This window comes from Lepisma saccharinum, chromosome 25 (assembly GCF_977018435.1).
Source record: "Lepisma saccharinum chromosome 25, izLepSacc3.1, whole genome shotgun sequence".
Taxonomy (NCBI): Eukaryota; Metazoa; Arthropoda; class Insecta; order Zygentoma; family Lepismatidae; genus Lepisma; species Lepisma saccharinum.
This window is the reverse complement of record NC_139253.1, coordinates 17,910,403-17,931,161: the sequence shown is the minus strand read 5'-3', so window position 1 is coordinate 17,931,161 and position 20,759 is coordinate 17,910,403. Positions and strand designations below refer to the sequence as shown.

The following is a 20,759-nucleotide window of genomic DNA, read 5'->3' as shown; positions in this document are numbered from 1 at the left end:
GTGTCCATGTTCTGCGTACATACATATTGCAACAATTGCCCAGGTTGACTCCCACCATCACTCTCTCTCTACTTTTGTTACTTTAAGTGGCTGTGTCTTAGATTAATCTCAATGATAAGGATGAACGATAAACCGATGAAATTTCTAAAGGAAGAAACACAATAATACACCCATGCCTGGTAAGGTTCAAATTTGGTACTTCTGCAATTGAAGCATGTTACGCTGGCCACTTTGCCACGGAGGCTGGTCAACAACAGCTACAACTTATCTGCACCCACTCTGTGTCAAACTGAATACCTGCATTTCAACAACCAGAAAAACCAACAGAACTTTCTTGATCACCTGATAGTTTACAATAGAATCAATGACTTCACTTCACATTACTTATTCAATCAAATGTTTCAAATAATAATGAACCTAAAAACAATTATGGCAAAAAAAATAAGAAGTAAAATGCAATTGGTAAAGAGAAATTTGCCTAGCCCTGGATACCATCCCAAAGAAAGATAATGTCAACATCAGTTATTATAACAATTCATTTCTATGAATAAGCTTAAAAATAAAATATTAAATTTGTATTTAAAAGAGATTTTTAAAAGAGACTATAGTACTACTACAAAACACAAGCCTCAACAATGAAGATATCCTTACCTTTTATTTGCAAGCGCCTTACTGGTGCACCTTTGTGGTGAATGTCAGTCTCCTCTTGTTTTTTTTCATGCCATGACATATCTATGAGATTTCTTCTCTAAAATAAATCATGAAACCAATTACTTGCTTCATTTATTACATAAAAATATCCACAAGCAAATGTACAATATCAAAACTACATTTATTTCTTAATATCTGAGAATTCACAAGCCAATTGCTAAAAAAAAGTACAAAAAATTACCTTTCTTTATGCTAGCACAAAAAACAGTGATCTCTCAGAGATTCATTTTTTGTGTGTTTCAACACATCCATCACATAAAACCCTGAAAAAAATCACAGTTGAAAAATATTCCTTTATTTTATGCAGGTTGCTGCATTTTAAAAAAAAAGGAAAAATTCCTTTCTGATTTACAGTTTTCCAACATATTTATCAATTTTCAATCTGGCGATTTTCTTCTTGTTCCTTAGCTAGTTGCAACAACATGTGATATTTGCCACCAGGTATTCTGCAAATCAATCAAGTGGTTTGGTTTATATTTCTTTAGTACAAGTGTTCTTGGGTTGTTCGAACAACATCGCCCGGAAAGTTAAAATTCCTATTTCTTTCGTAATTTCTACATAAAAACTTCAGTCCTTTATGAAGTTTCTGCTTCATGTTAAAATCTTACATATTTGTAGATTGTATTCATATTCACAGTAGAAATAACATTTTTTTTAAAAAATCCAGTTGACATGTAAAATGATTGTGTATCATGTCTCACCAACTTAGTTTCTGTCAAGTAAAGATTTACCACGACATTTATGCCAATTTGTTGCTTACATGTCATCACTACAGAAAATGTTTCGTATAAATCTTTCTCCATCAGCATATATATATATATATATATATATACATATACCTGTATAATTGAGTCATTGTATCTACTCTTGGCACCATGTGGCTGAATTATTGCAACATATTTGTGGAAATCTCAGCAGAATCTTTGTTGAGTTCACATGACAATCAGGAAATACCAGTGAAACAATATCATTTGCATGTGAGTGTACTGCTGTAACAGTGATTTGCTCACAATTATTACCACTCGTATAGTGCATACTTGGTCCAAAATGCAGTCCTATTTGCCTGAGATGTGGCATTTTTCATAAAAAGAAACTTTAATTCACCAAGTATTGCCCCATTATATACGACATCCATGAAAATTGTGTTCCTCTGTATACGTGGCTCAAACATACAAAATAATTATGACTAAATTTTGCTGTAAGTTACATGACAATACATAAAAAAAGCATACATATCTACAAGAGAGAAAATAGCTGAGTAATAATCATAGTTCCAAACACCACGAAAGCACTTGTTTATTTTACCTGAATCTCTTGCATATGACCTGCACTATGAAGGTGATTCAAATAAGCTTTAGCAGTCTGTGGAAAAGCATCACACACTCTGCACCAATGTTGCTCTGGGTCATAATAGACATAATTATAAACAGGAAATGGGGCTTCCTTGTCATCTTCTTTCTCCTTATTATCAGGCTCAGCCGATGTTGATGGGACTACTACTTCTTCCACCTAGAAATAAAATTAAAACTTTTAAAAAAACGTTTTACCACAATGAAGCAAAAATATAAGACTGAAACCTCATTCAGTGAAGATTTAATGCTTGCAAAATTGTGAATGAATAGTATTCACTTGTGACAAGTGAAAAAAAAGAAGTAAAAATATAAGAATCTGCGCACAACGTACCTTTGGTTCAACCTTTTTTTCTTCTTTCTGTTCTTGACTCTCTTGTAAATCCTCACCATCATCACCAATTATACCTGTCAGCATGTCAATCACATTGTTGATTGCTTTCAGTTTATTCTGAATATCATGCTATAAAAAGGGAAAAAAAGATCATAATGTAAGCAAATTGTGCAAAAACTGACAAAACATTTAATAAATATTTCTTTCAGAAATAATTTAAATTCCAACCCTGCAAACTTTACCATTTTCTAATTCTGGGAATACAGAACTTTATTTATACACATCATGGACGATGATTATCAATTATCATCTTTGCAATTAACCAAAAGTAGCAGAAATGTAATAAAACAAATCAATCAATTATTAATTATTAGTTGTTGTTCTGGTGAATATCACACTGCAACTAAATTATGTGCAACTCAATCAATAGTATTGATGTTAAAATAAGAAAAATGTTTGTGCAAAAAAAGGACACCAAAATGACTTACCATTATTCGATGCAGAAATGAAATCATGATAAATCTATAACACATGTGCGTTGTAATTGTAAGGTCATATACAAATTCCTGGGTATGAGATTTTCACAAACTTCAAGTACCTTCTAAAATTAAAATCCCCTACATATCTACATGCAACATGCAATGACAAAGTACAGCAGAGTAAAGAACATCTAATGCTGAATGTATCACATTTAAAATGATATGCAAATTCATTTGTAATTCAAATAAAAGTTCTCTTCAGGATACAGTATTTTAATTTTGCTGTAAAACAGTTAAAAGTAATGGAGAAAACTTCATCGATTCTTTTGTTGCTGTCATCTCTCAATTTCGATCAATATAATTTCCCTGAGTGACAAGAAGCAGCCAATTCATCAGCAAGCTTCCCATGGAAAACAGAAATTCCTAAGTTAATTGAATTTCTGCTCCCCAACAAGTGCTGTGTGGTACCAAGAGAACTTTTAAACCTCAAGACGACAAACTGAAAAGAGGAATTCTATAAATCTGGAAGGCGAGACCAAACTCAGAATTTCCCACATACCTGCACTAAGTTGAGAGGATAGTCTGCAGCTGAATGATTCAGAAAATCAACTAATCTCAGTTTAGAAAATTTTTATGTTTCCCATGATTCGAAAGCAAATATGTGAAGTGATACCCGATAAATGTATTCTCCAAAATGCCACAAGAGCAAATAGACTAAAACAGATATGCTTGCAGTTAGGAGATTTCTACAGCTTTTGTCATCTACCCAGATGTTAGAGGGACAATAACCATAGACGGAGTATCATCCATCCACTTGGGGGAAGCTAACATTATTTATACTTTTATCCATTACGAAAATCATCACCTGTAATCTCCTTGGTTAACAAGTGATCCCGACATCATCTTATCCAATAGAAATGCACTTGTGTTGATGTTCAGTATCACTTTTATGAAAGGAATAAATACAGTGGACCCACGATTTAATGTTCCCGCATTATATGTTTTCCTGTTTTAATACATTCAGCTATTTAGCTCAATGAAGGACAAAGAACATCAAATGTCGGGAATAATTCCGTAAAAGCTGAATTTTGGTCAGTTGTCCCAAAAGTCCCCATCTCTCCTCTCAGTGCTTCCTTCATCTTCTGTGTCACAACTGACAAGGTATACATCCTTATGCAGTTTGTAGAGCACATACATTGTAGTCTGATGCACAGATACTGTTTTCCTCAAGTCAAGCTTTTCGAATTGGAATTTTGGTTTACCTCCAATGTTTATATCTATGTAGACAAGAAATTTGAGATTGCGTTACCAACACACATAAAAAAAGTCATTTCAACGTAAAGCCTCCCAACATGATGATACTCTTGTCATCTCCATATAATTGTGGCTATCCCAGAACCACTGAATTCAGTTCGATATTTTGAATATTTGTTGATCGCATACAATAATTGGAACTGTCCTGGATTCAAAAGATTTACGGTTCTTTGAGTGACGTCAAACGCATGTCACATTATTGCAACTTATTTGGTCATCAAGAAACAAAAGCAGCAGTGCTGTTACATCACGTGGATAAGTTGAAGTTTGAAGTGTTATCCAAACTATATTGCACAGCGTAATTGCTTTCATATTATTCATACTATTTTGTAAAATAATTTTCAAATTGGGTTGTATATAAATTGTATTTATCTTAAAAATGTTATTTAAGGTAAATTTATAAATGAAATGAAAATAGAATTTTAAGGGATAAGTTCTTCTAAAGTCTTCTAACAAACATTTCGTAGCCTTACAAAATATAAAATATTATTGTTTGGTTTGAGAATTAATAAGCCTTTCAACTTGCCATTATTCACGTAAAGAATTATAAATAGTGATTTTTCTACAAAACTACTATTTTTATTTTTATTAAATATATTTATTAATATATTATGGAAGTTTACACTATTTGGAGCATTTTTGAAAAAAAACGGAAGATGATAAGTTCCACCGTTCCCGAGATATATCAAATCAAAAATATCCAATATGGCAGACTCTTTTCAAGATGGTGGCCGTCAGCACGCAGATGGCAATTGGCTACTCGACTGAACATATCGTAAGTGGTATAACAATTAATCCTACCAAGTCTCTTGCTTTTTATCAAAAAGTCAATGATTCCGGACTTAGCTATCCACCAGACTGATAAACGAGACACTTTTTTGGTACTATCCTTCATTGGGAGACAAATTTTATGGTTTATCTTTAATTAAAATACTTTAAAACTTATATCGTTTTAAAGCTTATAAATTAGGCTACAACCTTTATCCGAAACAATTTCTTGTAATTTAATTTTTTCAGTAGTTACAAGGCAAAAACTTTGGAAAGTACTACCTAGTCTGGCCATAAATACTGTTACACACTATTTTGTGAATAAATTGAATACGGTTTCAGATTTTTAAATGTTCCTTTAGTATGTTACATTTACATATATTACACACAAATAGCACAAATCAGTTTTCAAAATGTACACTTTTCGCCTTTCACACAGGCTCAAAGTCTCCCTGGCCAGGCATCTATTGCAGCACGGATGGTCTTGATGGGAAAGTCTGCCCCTGCTGCTATCAAGAAGTGCTTTTAACCTTCACTTATAGGGTGCCTCTTCTTGCAGACAGTCCCCTCTAGCTCTGGACACAGTTTGTAGTCCAAGGTACTGAGATCATGGCTATCAGATGGCTAATCAAAAGTAGAGATGAAATCGAGTACACTGGTCTCCAGTCACCGTCGCGTCATCCTTGCCTTATGAGCTGGGGTTTCTTGAACATCCAGGATTCATTGTGAAACATTGTTTGGTTCAACAGTGTCACGAAAGGGTCCAGGGGCCTTAGTCTTGAACTGTCAACACGTTAAGGTCTAACGAGTTCGTGACGTTTTCGTCAAGAAAGGCTAACGAATGCCATTTAGTGTAGTCTCCACTCCTCGTTAACGAATACGGTTACGGATGCGCTAACAGAAAACGAGTGGAACCCACTCACAAGCCAGGCACCTACCGAGTTCGTTCACGGCTGCAGATTTTCAAGATGGACACTATCAGCTGTTGCGGAGGATGGTTTTGAAGAAACAAGAATTGCAAGCCCACTTCGTTTCAGTCGTATTTCGAGTAAGTACGTCATGTTAGTATGTTATTAATATTATTGGGTATGAACATTAAGGGCAATTGGAACAAATCTGGGGGAGAGTGAAATACGTACGTATGTATTGTGAATTGTTGCTACGATGTACCTAAAGAATTAAATACTTCGTGCAATTTTCCTTCTTATTGTTAATTACATTGTTCCACGTACTTTGTAAGAATTAGAGCTGATATTTTTGCAACATTCCTTAAGCTTAGCAATCGCGAAATAAAATACTACTGCAAAATATATTTTGATACACCTGGGAAATGTATGCCAACATTCCACCCACGTCACATCAAAATGTAAAATAACGATGCCGCACAAAATAAGAACAATTAATTTTCTGCAACATATTGTCCTGTTGCAACCAGTAAATGAAATTACGGTACTATAAAATACTTCAATTAGGCACCACTACGCATGATTTATACAGTACGTGAACTGATGATAAAGATTTTAAAAAAAATTTTGACACTATGTTTTAAGTTGTATTAATTGCAGGTCGAGTGTACTAAATTACGTACTCCTTCGAATTTCCAGGAAAAGATTAACTGTTGTTAAGACTATATCAGAAGTTTGGGGGCATAGAAACGTATATTTACAGAGTTACGGACATTAGAATTTATTCCAAATCTATTTTTTTTATCACGACGGGAATGTAAAATTATCTTTTTTTTATTGTAATCACAAAATCTAACCTAACCTGCCTAAGCACCAGTAAAAGTGAAAGTACTCCAATCAGTTGGCCAGACACTGGTGAGAGAAAACCTTTTTTTTGTGACAAAAATGTCTTTAATAATGTATATATGTGTGTGTGTGTGTGCATGGGAGGGGGTACTTGGTATACTGTATTCGTAACCATCAATTGAAAAGGGGAAAATATTTTTTTCTATATGCAACCATCAACAGAATGCACTCAGTTTAACTACCTTATGTCATGTGTAGATAGTGGGTAGCATGAATTTATTTTAAGCATGAAAATCTTTGAGTCAGTGGGAACTGTTTGATAGAACTTTCCTTGTAAGAGAATTTATATATTTTTTTTCTGAAATAATTTTATAGGTGCTAGAAGCTCTCATTTTCACAACATGGAGGTACCAGCCAGATGGTTATAGGTCATCAGCCAGTGTATAGAGCAGTGCTATGGTGGTTATTGCTCCTCACAATGGATGAATTTTCCAATGATACAAGCAGATCAGCTGGATGTTAAAAGGAGGTACGATAGTGTACGTTATTTTTGTTTCATTATAATAACACCTATTGACATCCATCATGTGATGGGTTTTAGACAGCTTCTACAATAAAATGTAATAAAACATAAATACTGAAATGAGTGGCTGACTGGCCATGTAGGTAGGTATATTGTGCGAGTGAACATGTTAGTTTATTTTCAATACTATACATGTAGTTCTGGATTAGCAAACAAAATTTTATCACCTTTTATCTCTTATTCCTATTTGCATGGACAAAACAATACAATTATAATTGTTAAGACAAACCAAATCAAAGGTGCTGATGGCAATAACAGTTCCAGAGGGATATTCTTTTAACATTTTATTATTTTTTATTGGAACACAGTAAAAGGTGAATTTGTGTGGTTTTCAAAACAGTTGCTATTTTCAAATAAATCAGAAGTAAACAACTGAGTAATGTGTAACATCAGATGGGATGGTATTTCTCATTCAGAATAACATGAATATATATATATATATATATTTAAAAAATCATTATTAAAATTTGTGCAGTATCTTATTATGATCAATACCTCAACTTGTTAACCCAATTATTTGTGCAAAAGTTACAGTACTTTTCCTCTTTTGCAGCTAGCCAATTAAAATAAAAATATTGTGACTACTCTCGGTATCCAGGGTGGACACATGAGGAATTCCAACATCAGATACTTTTGTCAATATAAGAATAAGGCAGGTACAAGGAACACTTGGCTGTTAGGTATGTAGATGTTCTAAGTCTGTAATAATTATTGTTAATATTTTTTCCATGAAGTATTTAAATTGCACTCATCTCATATATGAACTGCATTATTAAAGATGTGAAGTACTATGTTTATTACCATTACTGTTTTATGAATACATGTGCAGTGTTGTTTCATAATTATCTATATTCTACAATAAGTCTAGTATTCTGTTCTCTCACCTTTTTATTATTACAAAATGTGCGTTATCCGTAAATTTTAAACTTAAACATTTCTGAGTTCTTCAAATGTTATCGAAACGTTTTATTCTTAGATACAAGTAGTAATAATAATAATAAGAAGAAACCCTACCAGTATACAACAAGACCATGCTAGGGACAATTTTATGTGGAAGCATTTTTATTAATAGAAATGTTTCATAAAATCATATAACTATTTTTATTCCAGACAATACTTTACATGGAAGCCTTCACATAACATTCACAGTTAGCATAATCTATAATGTTTGCCACACAATGAGCATGTGATTAAATATGATACATGTTTAATTTGGATATGAATAACAAGATTGTTGAAATGTAATAGAATTTGTAGAATGTAAATTGAGGATGATAAAGTTATCTAATCTCATTTGTTGTAGGCAAGTTTAAAAAACACCTAGGAGTCATAACACATTAGCCCCGTCTAGTTGGCTGCACTTTTTGATTCTCTTTGCACCGAAGCATCTAGTTGGTTGCACGGTGCAACACTGAGTCGTCTAGTTTGTTGATTTGGAGTCAAGTAGTGTATTTGGTGTCTGCACCATCTGCACTACCTTTCGGACCGGTGTATGGTCACATGGTGCGTGCTAACTAACCAAATGACTGTTCAAAGCAGCAGACAGGCATTTGTTGAATCTTCTTAACTCGAACACTGCTTTCCGTCTAGTTGGTTGAACGTGATTTCGTTGCACTACTCTTGACACTGGATACACCTGCACTGCACAGAAAAGTGCAGCAACTAGATGGGGCTATTACTTGTTCATTTGTTCAACATTCCATTTGCAATGGAAATAGAGCTTTTGTGGAACACTTGCGTATTTTTAGAAGTCAAACATTGACATTGCGATTTGAATGAAAGTACTCAAAATTTCTATAAATGTGGCACTTTAGAGGATTGCCAAATTTAACATACAGTTTCTTCATAAGACACTGGGGGGACCATCACCAGATATGTGCACTTTAGATGTTTTGAAGTAAAGGCATAGATTATAGAAGTGCTCGTAAGTTAATACTTTAATTCCTGCTGATCCTTTCAAATCTTTTAAGTTAAGTTACTTTCAATTGTTATTGGGATATTTATTATCTACAGAGGAAACTCAGGACAGGCCTTTTTTTATCTTTGCAGGTAACAGAGGACCATGGGTCATGACACCAATAGGTGGTGCTGGTGAAAACACTCCTGAGGTGGATAGCTGTTCAATGTAATGGACCATTGGCATCCTAAAACAAAGATGGAGGGATGGAAGAAAATTAAGTTTTCCCATCCACTGTCAACTCTGCCTGTGTGTGTGTGAATCTTCAGATGTGCTTTAATGTTATTAAGTTTGTGTGAAAGGTTTTCTGTGACATTCTTTTTGAAATATAACATTGTAATTTTGAAATATAACATTGTAACGGTACACCAGAACTTTATTTCAATATTGTTAGCAGTGCCAATTCCTCACTTCTTTCATTTAATTATGGAATGCTTTAAATGGTTCACTTATTTACTTTTACTGCCTGCTGTTTTTTGAAGATTGGGTCTCAACCAACAGAAAACTAAGTATCTGCTTGAGCCAGAATTTTCAGATAATTTTGCAGTAAAATGCACTATATACTCCATGCACATCAGCCATTTCATATGGCTTGGATGGCTGTTACATTAAAATATATTTCTTTAAAGAAAGGAGATATATATTTTCATATGCAAGATGAAACATGAAAAGGTTCATTTTATTCTGTTTAATGCTTCCCCTTTGCAACAGTTTTTAAGACTTGTTTGTCGTTATGAAATATCAATGTACTTCATTGCCTTAGTTACTCTTGCCATAAAGTAGTGTGTTGTTGTAGAAGATTGTTATTGCAAGAGCTGTAATAGAACACACTAAAGGGTTTTCCTAAAGTTTTAAAAAGCTGAAAAAGCAACTTATTTTTATTACATGCAAAGTTCCCATGTAGTCAGTTTTTTTTTTTAAATTGTCTTTTCTGTGTACAAAAGATCTGCATCAGAGTGTATCTGATTTCATGAATACATGTTTCATAATGTACACAATCACCTCCCACTTGATTTAGAAAAGTTGCATTGTGAATATATTTTTCAGTGCTGTTCTATCTGAAATCTTAACCATGTAAATACCTCCAGATTTGTATAAAAATATTATAATAACTTATGTTTCGTGAGTATCGAGGTAACTCTTGCGACGTTTCTGGACGCAACTGCTCCCTTCCTCAGGCTGCTCACGTTTAGGTTATGTTTAAATCATAACCACGTCGAACTCTCCATAGGTTCAGGATATAGGATTGGTAAAAGGTGTATTGTTAAAAAACAATAAAAATTTAAAACCCATTACAGGTACAAACTACCATGCCGTTTTTCCAATTAGAAACTGCTCCTTGGAATGTTAAAACTTTAAAACTGTGAATAACCACGGTCTGCGTGTGCTGCAATACTCCAATGTTTCCTCGTAGAGCCACAAATTAAGTTGTAAAATGGCATAAACATGTACTTCACTATGTAAATTGGTTTACTTAACTCATTTGCTCACTGACAGTTCAAGCCTCTTCATTGGTGTATTGGAAATATTAACATCTTGTAATCAAGGGATTCCAGGTTCAGTACTCAGCAGAGGCACTTGATGTTTCAGATCCCACTTTAAACTGTAGCTTCTCAGTGCATAAAGATGACCTCATGTCATATATTGTCGTGTGAGAACCAGAGGAATGTAACTCTAAAAAAGCCCTTTTTGGAGCCAGATGCACCCATGTCCAGCTCTTCTCATTAGTGGTAAAGAGGATTTAAGTATCTTCAAATTACTGACTTTTTATAGATTCAGACATAATCACTCGTGAATATTACATAAATTTGAGTTAGGTCCATCTGGTTCTTGTACAATAATATTGCAATGGTCATTAATGGGAGGTCTTCTTTGAACAGTCTCCCCATTAATAAATTAGTCAAATCTTAATTACCTCAACATCAAGGGGACTCTGGATTTCATTTTCAGTCTCTTAGACTTTTATTATTATTATTATACCTATTATTATACCTTTTGATGCTATATTTCCATTTGCATACGACATCCAAAATTATTTTTGTTACATTTACTTCAAATGGTAGGGGTGCTTCCCCGATGGCATAGTTGTAATCAAGGGGCTCCAAGTTTGAGAACCGGTGAGGCACAGTGGTTCGGATCCTACTTTAAACTGTAGGTCCAGTCCCAATTAGCCTATCTGTGCACAAAAGTGGACTTAAAACTCCACTTAAAGAGTAGGGGAAATCCTACCCTAAGATTGTCATTATAATTCATAAATCTTTTCACATCACTGTCTCGGTACTATAACGACTGAAAATTACACTTCACTGAATAAATAGTTTTGAGGAATTACAGTTGTTGTACCAATCATTAAATAGCATCTAGGAATGCAAAATTTACATGTTATAGACATTATAATTTACTGAAAATTTATGAAATGAAAAACATGTCTTTGGTATTATGTGCCAATGCTCACAGAGTTTCCAAAAAAAAAAAACAACTCTGTATTGCACTCCCATAATTTCCACAACTTGGATCTCTGTGTAAATTTATAATGCCAGTTCTGTAACTTCTTGGTGCTGTTAGGCATTAATAAGTTACAGCATACAATTTGTCATGCAATTACTGTGTTCTTCCTACAATGGAGGTGCCATCTAGTTAAGAATATTCACAACTTGCCATAAGTTATTGCATGTAACTAGCTAAGGATATTCTCACTTCCAGAAATGTTAACTTGAATGGTAAGTAGATGGGTTGAGGTACACAATGAAGATTGTGTGGCTCTGTCATAAACTTCCAGAAGTAACAATTTTCATTTTTGACAAAGCAAGCACCTTTATGAAATCAGTATATTTTCAGTTTTTTTTTCCCATACAGGCCTCAGATTTTTGTCATGTTTTTATCCTAGCTTGTTTCTCCACACCAAATTAAATTTCTTATTTTCTGTAAACGCTATGATAATGCTGTTATTTGTCATGTAATTGCATAAAAAAACCTAAGGCATATTTTTAGCAAATTCATTGTATGACAGCATATTTTTGTCATTTTTTAGGTATTTTTTCTGTACATTTCAATAGATAGTCGGAGCAAAATCACACTTGTATTGGTAATGCAAGGGAATTCTGTATACTTCCATCTCCGTTCAATAAATTATGAATTAGTGAAGGGAGGAACCTGGATTTACCAGGAATGTGCCGTAAAAGAATTACATCAAAAGGTTGCTTTTGCACTTTATTAATGTTATGTCAGCAATGGATAACTCATGTATTTCCCAATGTTTGATGTGTTTGTTCGATTTTTTTTTTTTTGTAAATAAAATTTGGAAAATTTGGGGTAAAATGCGTACATATTCCTAAAACACTCATAGAAAATCAGCTCTCATTCACCAAACTCCACATTACCCACCAAAAACCAATATTCTGCCATTAATAGAGAAGTTGGCAACGGTTTCGAATGTTGAATGATTTTCTTATCTTTTTTTCATTTTTGCAAATTTTATAGATGTATTAAAAAGTAGTTTGGAATACTGGAAGCAATATGTGAAGGTAAGTTTGAAGCTTGGAGAAATGAATTAGTACTGTTAAGTTCTACACAAAGTATTATTTACCTGAGATACTTCGATTAAAGGAGCTTACACGAGCACCTGTGATTTGCAGCAAATAGCCATTCTTGGTTTCTGGTTATGTAAGACACTGAATTTTAGCAGATTTTCATCAAGGTTCGAAGGGAGTTTTGTGCTTGAGACTAGATGTCTTGTTCACTTCGAGATATTGTTATAATGCTAAGAACCCTAAACCTGACTGACCCAACCTTACAACAAAAGTATTTAGGAATGTTTTATTAATTCTAAGAACCTTAAATCTAACCTGCTTAACCTAACAACGTAAGACACCAATCAGCTATTTGTATCAAAGACAAGCAAAACATTAGTTTTAGGAATATGTATGCATTTTTGCCCTTAAAATTTCTAAAATATTATTTACCAAGAAAAACTGAACCTTCACACGCACGCACACACACACTCCCAAACAATCATGCAGGCATGTGTGGAAGGGAAAAATCGTTCTTCACACGAGATGCAGCAAGAAATCACTAAAACTATAAAGCATGTGTGAATACAGATAAAAAATCGAGCCGTGTAAAAAATACCATTGCACCATTAATTTTGAATATTAAACAATCGGAACTTGAACCGAGAAGTTACCACTTATTTCAGGCACCTCTTTTCATAATAAATTTGAAAGAAACAACCCCCCCCCCCTCACCCTGCCATCTATGCAGTGAAGAAAACTACCATTACATCTTAAAAATAATATTGGGCTGGACATTCATAACATTGTACAACTTTTTTCTTTCTTTTTTAAGTCTTGACGTTATTAGCTAATTTGGTAAGTGCATAGGTTTGTTTTATTTTTTCTTCCGAAAAATCCTCATGGAGTGCCACTCACATACATGAATATTATATATTCGAGAAAACTCACTATTTATTTTTCCGTGCAGTTTTACATTTAAGATCAATTTCGACATTTGGACAACTTCATAAGACAGTAAACAAACCACAATCGATTTTTACGAAGATCGATCGATTCTTCGCGACTCTCGATTTTAATTCTCGCCATCTGATTGGTTCCTTGGGTGTAGCCTCTACGACAAACTTGTTTTGAGTGCATCACAGACTATATTCTTAGTCGTTAGCGAGAACTCGTAAGCCATCGAAGTCGGCACTCGTTAACGACCAGTCAGGACTACGATTTTCTCTCCAATCACGAGTTTGGGTGATAACGAAATGGTCGTTTCCGTGCTCACGTATTGAGAGTCGGGACTAAGGCCCCAGGACACTTTCCACGTACACTTTCACATGGTTTTTAAGCCCTTTTCTCAAAAATTAGGCCTGGTGGAACTCTCACAGCTCAATTCCCCACCAAACCATGACTGAGGAGGGCTCGTGGCATCTCTGATTTTTGGGAACTCTCTCACAAACAACTAAGAGTGTTTGAAGCATACACCCTTTCATTTTGGCGGCTAAAACTTTATTCAGTGGTGAACAATTTCTTATCAGTGAAGAGAATCCTGCAATGCCCATTGGCAACGTACCGCTGCAGGAGCGGTCTCGATTTCAGTTCCCTCTGCTTCTTCACTTGTGTCGTCATGAAATTTCCAGTACTCCACCGGTAAGCTCCAATTCCAAGGTCTTCATTAAGTACCCTGAACATTGATTGTTGTGAAATGTTCAGCTCCTGTGCCATTATCACTTGCTTCTGGATGGGATTTCGGCGGATGCGAGCCAGCACTGCTTTAACAGCCGCAGCTGTTCATACTGTGTGAAGTCGACCAACTCTTGAGTGACACAAGTATGGTTCATGAACCTGACTACCGGATGTACAGTCCAAGCCGAAAGTTTGTAACAGTATTTATGGCCAAACTAGGTAGAAAAATTTAACTTATTACAGATTATTTTTTTAAATTATGGCAAAACCATAGAAATTTATCGAAAAATTAGACAAAATCTATTTTGTAGCCCATCTAATGAGGATTAAGACTAAAAAAAAGATTACCTACCTACGTCCATTGGTTACGGAGATACATATCAATAACTTAGAGTGATTGAATTGCTTTATTTTACTTCGCTTCTTGTGCCAATTTTGGCTAATTTGCGAAGATGAGGATGAGCGATGATAAGATGAAATTGATGAATGGACACTCACAAACATTCATGCCCAGGCCAGGATTCGAACCCGGGACCACTGGCATCGTAGCATGATGTGCTAACCACTCTGCCACGGGGGCTGGATCAATAACTTCGAGTCTGCGCATTTGATGTTTGGGTGGGGTGCTGGGGGGGGGGGGGGGAGCACTGCGAGGATGGGCAGGGACTTTTGGGATTTTGCACTACTAGCAGTGTTCTAACAACTGACCAAAATTCAGCTTTTACGGGATTATTCCTGACATGAAACCTTTATTGACGGGCTAATTACAGCAAAAGGCTGTTAAATAATAGGACGTTTACCTTTATCTTACGTTTGCTCTAACCCCCGTTTCAAACTTTATAAGTTTTCCAAGCCGTGTTGACGTCACAAAATTTGCCAGAAAGCTGTTCTGGTGGCCACGCAACTTCTCTCTCCTTTTCCTTGCTTTTGCAGCTTTTTAATTCACCAGGAACCTGCGAGAGAAGGGAGCAAAGAGACATGGCTGAAGGAAGGAGGTAGAAGAGGAAGGGGGGGAGTGTCACACCTCCCTTGACAGACAGGAAGGCAAGGGCCTTTGTTGTATTCCCCGTCAAGATGAAATAGGCCGATCGTTCTACCTCATGATCGGATAAGAAGTGTGCTGTTGCCAAACTGATTCTCACTAAATGTTGCTTTCCCTAGAGTTTTGACACAATGTAAGAGTGTGTCCCTTCACAAAAAACGTGAGTGGAAAATTGACAACAGGGCTCGATCATCATTCGCTTATTTACCCATGCATTTACGGAATCCTTCCTAGCTGATGGGAATGAAGGGGAAGGGGGGCTTGTTTGCGAAAACTTTTCCTTTCTTTTTGTCTGCTGTGTTGACAATGGAAAGCATTTGTCAACCTCCCTTATCCGATACAGGATAAGAATGGCACTTTTCCTTTTAATGGGAATTCGGTGACATTCCTCAGGAAATAAGATTGGATCTAGTCTTTTCACTGCCAATTATTCCACGAATACTATGTCATTTGCTTATCAATATGAAGCTGAAAACTTACAAGCTAAAGCTATTCTTCTTTTCTATGGGCGATATTTTACTCACAGATGCAAAAATATTATTGCAAAAACAATTTTGGGGGAGGGGATTATCTGCTCTCCTCATGCCCCCCTCTGGCATCCTCCCTTGTCTTGCAATTACTAAAAAGTGCCAAGCATTTCAGCCCCAATTTTCTTTCCATATGAACCAATTAAGCAAAAGGGTGAAAAGCAATCATCCCTCCTCATTTCCTTTGACATCTAAAATGAAGCAGTCACTCCTGGATATGTACATTCCACGAACACAGCATGCTGCAAGTTATAATCTCACAGTGAGAACAGTGCACCCGAGTTAAATGTACGAAGGTTCGGGTTTACTCTAGTTCTTTTCATTCTGAAAACTGCTGTTTATCTGTTCGAGCAGCCATCTTTGCATGTGCAAATTACAATAGTCTTCTGTTTACACAACAGCCAGTGAGTGCACTGTACTGTGAGTATGGAGTTATCAATTGTTTTAATTCTTTAAATGTATTTCAGTGCAATGACTCCACTGCTTAAAAAGAGTTAACTCTTCACAAGTGAATTCCATTGATGTACCAAGGTGTGTGTTTACCTTACACTACATACATATTAGTTATATACATTATTTTTTCATTCTAGCAGTATATAAATTAGGCTGAGCCAAAACCAAGTAAATATCTAACCTTTATGTTGTACAGCCAAATTCTACCCAAACTTAAAATTGCTGGTTTCATACCATGTACTTTCAAGCAGAATTTTAAGGTTCATAATTGGTTCTTAAACTATTGTTGCATTCCTGTTACAAGTATAATGAACCACAAATCAAATTCTCATCAAAACTACTTGACTGATTTACATAAAACTCTCAGAAAGTAAGGGATGTTGAATAAATAGGAAGAAATGTTAATATATACTTGCACATTATATGGTACAGAACACTGTTATAATAAAATGTACTCAGTATCTTCACTTATGTCTCCATTGTGGGATAAGTTATTAATTGCATATTCTATCACAAATCCTTATCCATGTATTTTTGGCCATTAATAAAAAAATACAGTTGGACAAAAAACCCGGACACTTGCATTTTTTGTGATAACGCAAGACTTCTGATTCGAAAGCTAACTAAATGTTGCATCACATCATGAGTTACGAGATCAAATGTCCGTAAAAACCTGAATGCCTGCATTCGTAACGGAGGTGACCACTTTGAGCAAGACGTGTAATGTTTTTTAATTGTATTGTTCATTGATTCCATTCACATGAAGATGAATAAAGTATTATTTCTTGTACACAAATGTGAATGTTAGCAACATTTGTACCTTGTTGGATAGCTGATGACAGAAGGAAGTAATTAAGTAATTTGTACGCTTCGTGTCATACCATTTTTGTTATTAATACGTTGCCAAGTAAACTAAGAGTGCATTTTTTTATCATCACTTGTAAGTTTAGACCCACCCGTTGCTTACATGTGATTGTTATTTGGGACAAACTTTTTTCAAGGACCACTTATTTGTTAGCTATCAGAAAATGCTGAAATATGTGCCATACAATGAGCTGTTTTTTCTCAATTCGCATTTTTATGTGGAAAATTGTCATTTAAATAAAACAATAGAAATTCGATTATCTTGAAAACTACTAATTTTCGGATGGGGTATCATATGGTCAAATTTATTGCAAATTGCCTCTACTTTAACCCATTTCAGGGAATACATCTACTTACAGGTCACCCTGTATATATAGTAGTAGTAATAATAATAGCACTTTAAATTGTTCAATACTTAACTGAGGGCGTAATTCATAAGTAATTGCAATTCAGATGTCAAATATTAAGGTTTCTGGTTTTTTTGTCCAGCAGTATATATTTGTTTCTTGCAAATAAAAAAATAATGTACCATATGAAAGTGTTAAGAGAAGGTGCACAAATCAATATACATACAGTATTAAACTGGGTCATGTAGAGATAAAAAAGAAACAAACCAAATTGCTTACTTAAAACAAAGCTTATGTCACACGCCAACATTTTGATATAATATAGAGTAAGAACTCACCCCAGCACATCGATGGAACACAATGGTAACCTTTCTTATAATTGTACAGGATATCTTCAGCCTTCCTAAGATCAGTATCAAATTTAAATTTTCACCTGCTTTTGTGTTAACAGTTTTCGGTCAACTATTTTTATACGCGTTTCCTTTTACTAAAAACACGCAAATGCCTTGTTTTTTTCACAAGTGAGCTTGGCATTGAATTCCATTGACGTACCAAGGTGAGTGTTTACCTTTCACTATATTATTTTTTTTCTTCATTCTAGCGGTATATAAATTAAGCTGAGCCAAAACCAATACCGGTTGGAACTTATTTCCCGAGACCAGGAGATACTTTTCATGGGGTATGCAAATACTCCACATGACACTTATGTAGTCTAATCATCCTGGAAATTATGCAAAATTCATAGTTTATTCTTATTTTGTAACAGTTTTGTCTGAAAAACTGGATTTTGTGATTACATAAAAGGTATTTCAATATTCTGAATTAAGTCTTGTATGCTTTAAACCAAAACTCTTCGTAAATTATATATTGGAGTGGAATACTCACATACTTATATTAATCAATATTTTGAACTTTTGATTATTATAATTTTCATGCATCAATATCGGTGTGAATCAATAAGAGTATCGGCATTGGTGTGGGTTTTATTTCAAGATAGTATAGTTCAACTCTAATTATTCGTATTTAATCAATACATGCCAGGGCCATTTCAGCATGTTTGCTTCAATGCCAGTACTGTATGGTGGTGGCATGCCAAGGGGTGGGGGGATTGTGAGAGGTCACAACCCCCCCCCCCCCCTTTGTTAGACCCAGCATTCCTAAAAAAAACTCAAAGGCAGGAAAGATGGAAAAATGTGAGCTGACTACTAAAAAAAAACGTATGCATAACCTGGGCATGCCACTGATTTGGCATCCCCTCTTTTACAGCCACACCACACTTTAAAGCTCATGTAACAATGCAAATGAGAATCTTTGGAACATTATATAAGCTGTACTATGTTCCCAATGCCACATTATGTAGCCATATGTAGCCATTCAGTCTACCACACCAGTGTTTAAAGGTTAACGTAGATCAATGCAAACCACCACAAAATTGCAAAAGTTTACAAGTAGTGAAATTTTTTTTTTAAAAAATACACCAACCTGTAACTTGGCATTCTCGTTCAGCAACTTGTCATTTGGACCACTCTTACTTTGCACCAACTCATCCCTTTGTTCACTCAATAAGTTCAATTCACGACTCAAAACAGAAGCCTTCTTGTTATACTCTTCCCGTTGCTTAGTTAGCGTTAATTTCTGCTGCCTCTTCTCCTTCTTGATTGCTGGGGAAGAGAAGACAAATTGGTAGCAAAACAGAATTTGCAGAAGTGCCTTTCAGCATTTGTACATACATTTTCCACCTCTAATTCAACAATAAAAAACAAAATAGTTTTGAACTTCAGCATATTTATAAGTAATTTATAGTGTAATATAATACAGATATAGTAAAACTAAAAATTACTTTGCTGTTAGACCACAACTGATAGGAAAAGCATTATAATAATTTTGAATATAAACTGCACCATCAAGTTTAACTACAGGATATACGTACGCTATTTTATTCATACTAAGTGAAAGATCTTACCTTCTTTCCTTGCTTCTTCCTTTTTAGCTGCTTCTTCAGCTGATGAAAAATAAATTATACAATTAGAAACTGACAACTGAAAGCTAGAATTTAAATCTACAATCTACCTCTTTACTCTTATTATAACTCAACACAATATTTCTATTTTTTTTAATATTTGTTATTTAGTGCCACTTTTATGGCACATTTCGGTAAACGCAATGATGAGATTGAGTGATGATATGATGAAATTGGAAGGACACTCACAAAGACCCAGGCTGGGACGTTTGATGTCATAGAACACTGTGCTACACGTGGAGGCCGGCCAAGACCATTTTCTATTTCATTTCTGCAATTCAGGTTGTAGAGTCTTACGGCATAAGGCATTATCTTTCTCAAGACGGAGAAACTGAGTGTACCATGTACTTGATTGATTGATTGAGTTTATTTTACTTCGCGTTTTGTGCCTCTTGGCTAATTTGCGAAGATGGGGATGAGTGATGAAATGATGCAATTGATGAATGGACATTTACAAACAACCAAACCCGACCGGGATTCGAACCCGGGACCCTTGGCGTCGCAGCACGATGTGCTAACCACTCGGCCACAGGGTCGGGCTGTACCATGTACTTCAATGCAGTTTTAAAAATTCTGAAGAACTTCTTTTCTCTTGGCCTTTCTACCAGATTTATAAAAATTCTAAGCATATAAGTACATGTATGGAAATTGTATCGCTATACTTGCAGAATATTTCACTAATTTCACATAAAACACTCAACATTTAGTTCATGACTTGAATGAAATGTTCACCTCAGTAATGATTTGCCAACTGTATTGAAATTATCCTGCTACGTTCATGAATGTTACCAGATGAATACTGTTTTCCCGTCTCTCCACTTTTCTTCAGAAGTGATTTGATGACAATATCATGTTCCATATGCGTTGATGCATCTCGTTCCAAAGTGACATATCTGGGTGTCAAGTGGTGTGAATTAAATCGTATAGTGTAATCAAAATCCATGTAAATCTAACTTCAATCAGCTCTCCTGAAGATAGATATCTATGGATATTGGCCAAGATAGACATATTTTTTAAACTGCCAATAATTTTACCAATATGGTGTTTCTATAAATTCCCTGCAATTTAGTGAAA

General features: G+C 35.0%; 1 protein-coding gene and 1 long non-coding RNA gene across 2 annotated transcripts in view; one reads left to right on the top strand and one right to left on the bottom strand.

Moving 5' to 3' along the window:
- The window catches only part of LOC145978917 (uncharacterized), a 46,950-nt gene that overhangs the window by 13,634 nt on the left and 12,557 nt on the right, over positions 1 to 20,759 (bottom strand). Inside the window, exons 5-9 of the mRNA XM_083111892.1 lie at positions 19,629 to 19,667; positions 19,148 to 19,326; positions 2,395 to 2,523; positions 2,017 to 2,220; positions 652 to 748 (exon numbers count right to left, since the gene is read on the bottom strand). Of these exons, the coding sequence (XP_082968018.1) occupies positions 652 to 748; positions 2,017 to 2,220; positions 2,395 to 2,523; positions 19,148 to 19,326; positions 19,629 to 19,667 (648 nt within the window). The remainder of the gene's footprint in view (positions 1 to 651; positions 749 to 2,016; positions 2,221 to 2,394; positions 2,524 to 19,147; positions 19,327 to 19,628; positions 19,668 to 20,759) is intronic.
- On the top strand, positions 5,779 to 7,937 carry LOC145978918 (uncharacterized). Its single transcript, XR_014440762.1, has 3 exons — positions 5,779 to 6,003; positions 7,082 to 7,235; positions 7,843 to 7,937. It is a non-coding gene; the product is annotated as an uncharacterized LOC145978918 (long non-coding RNA).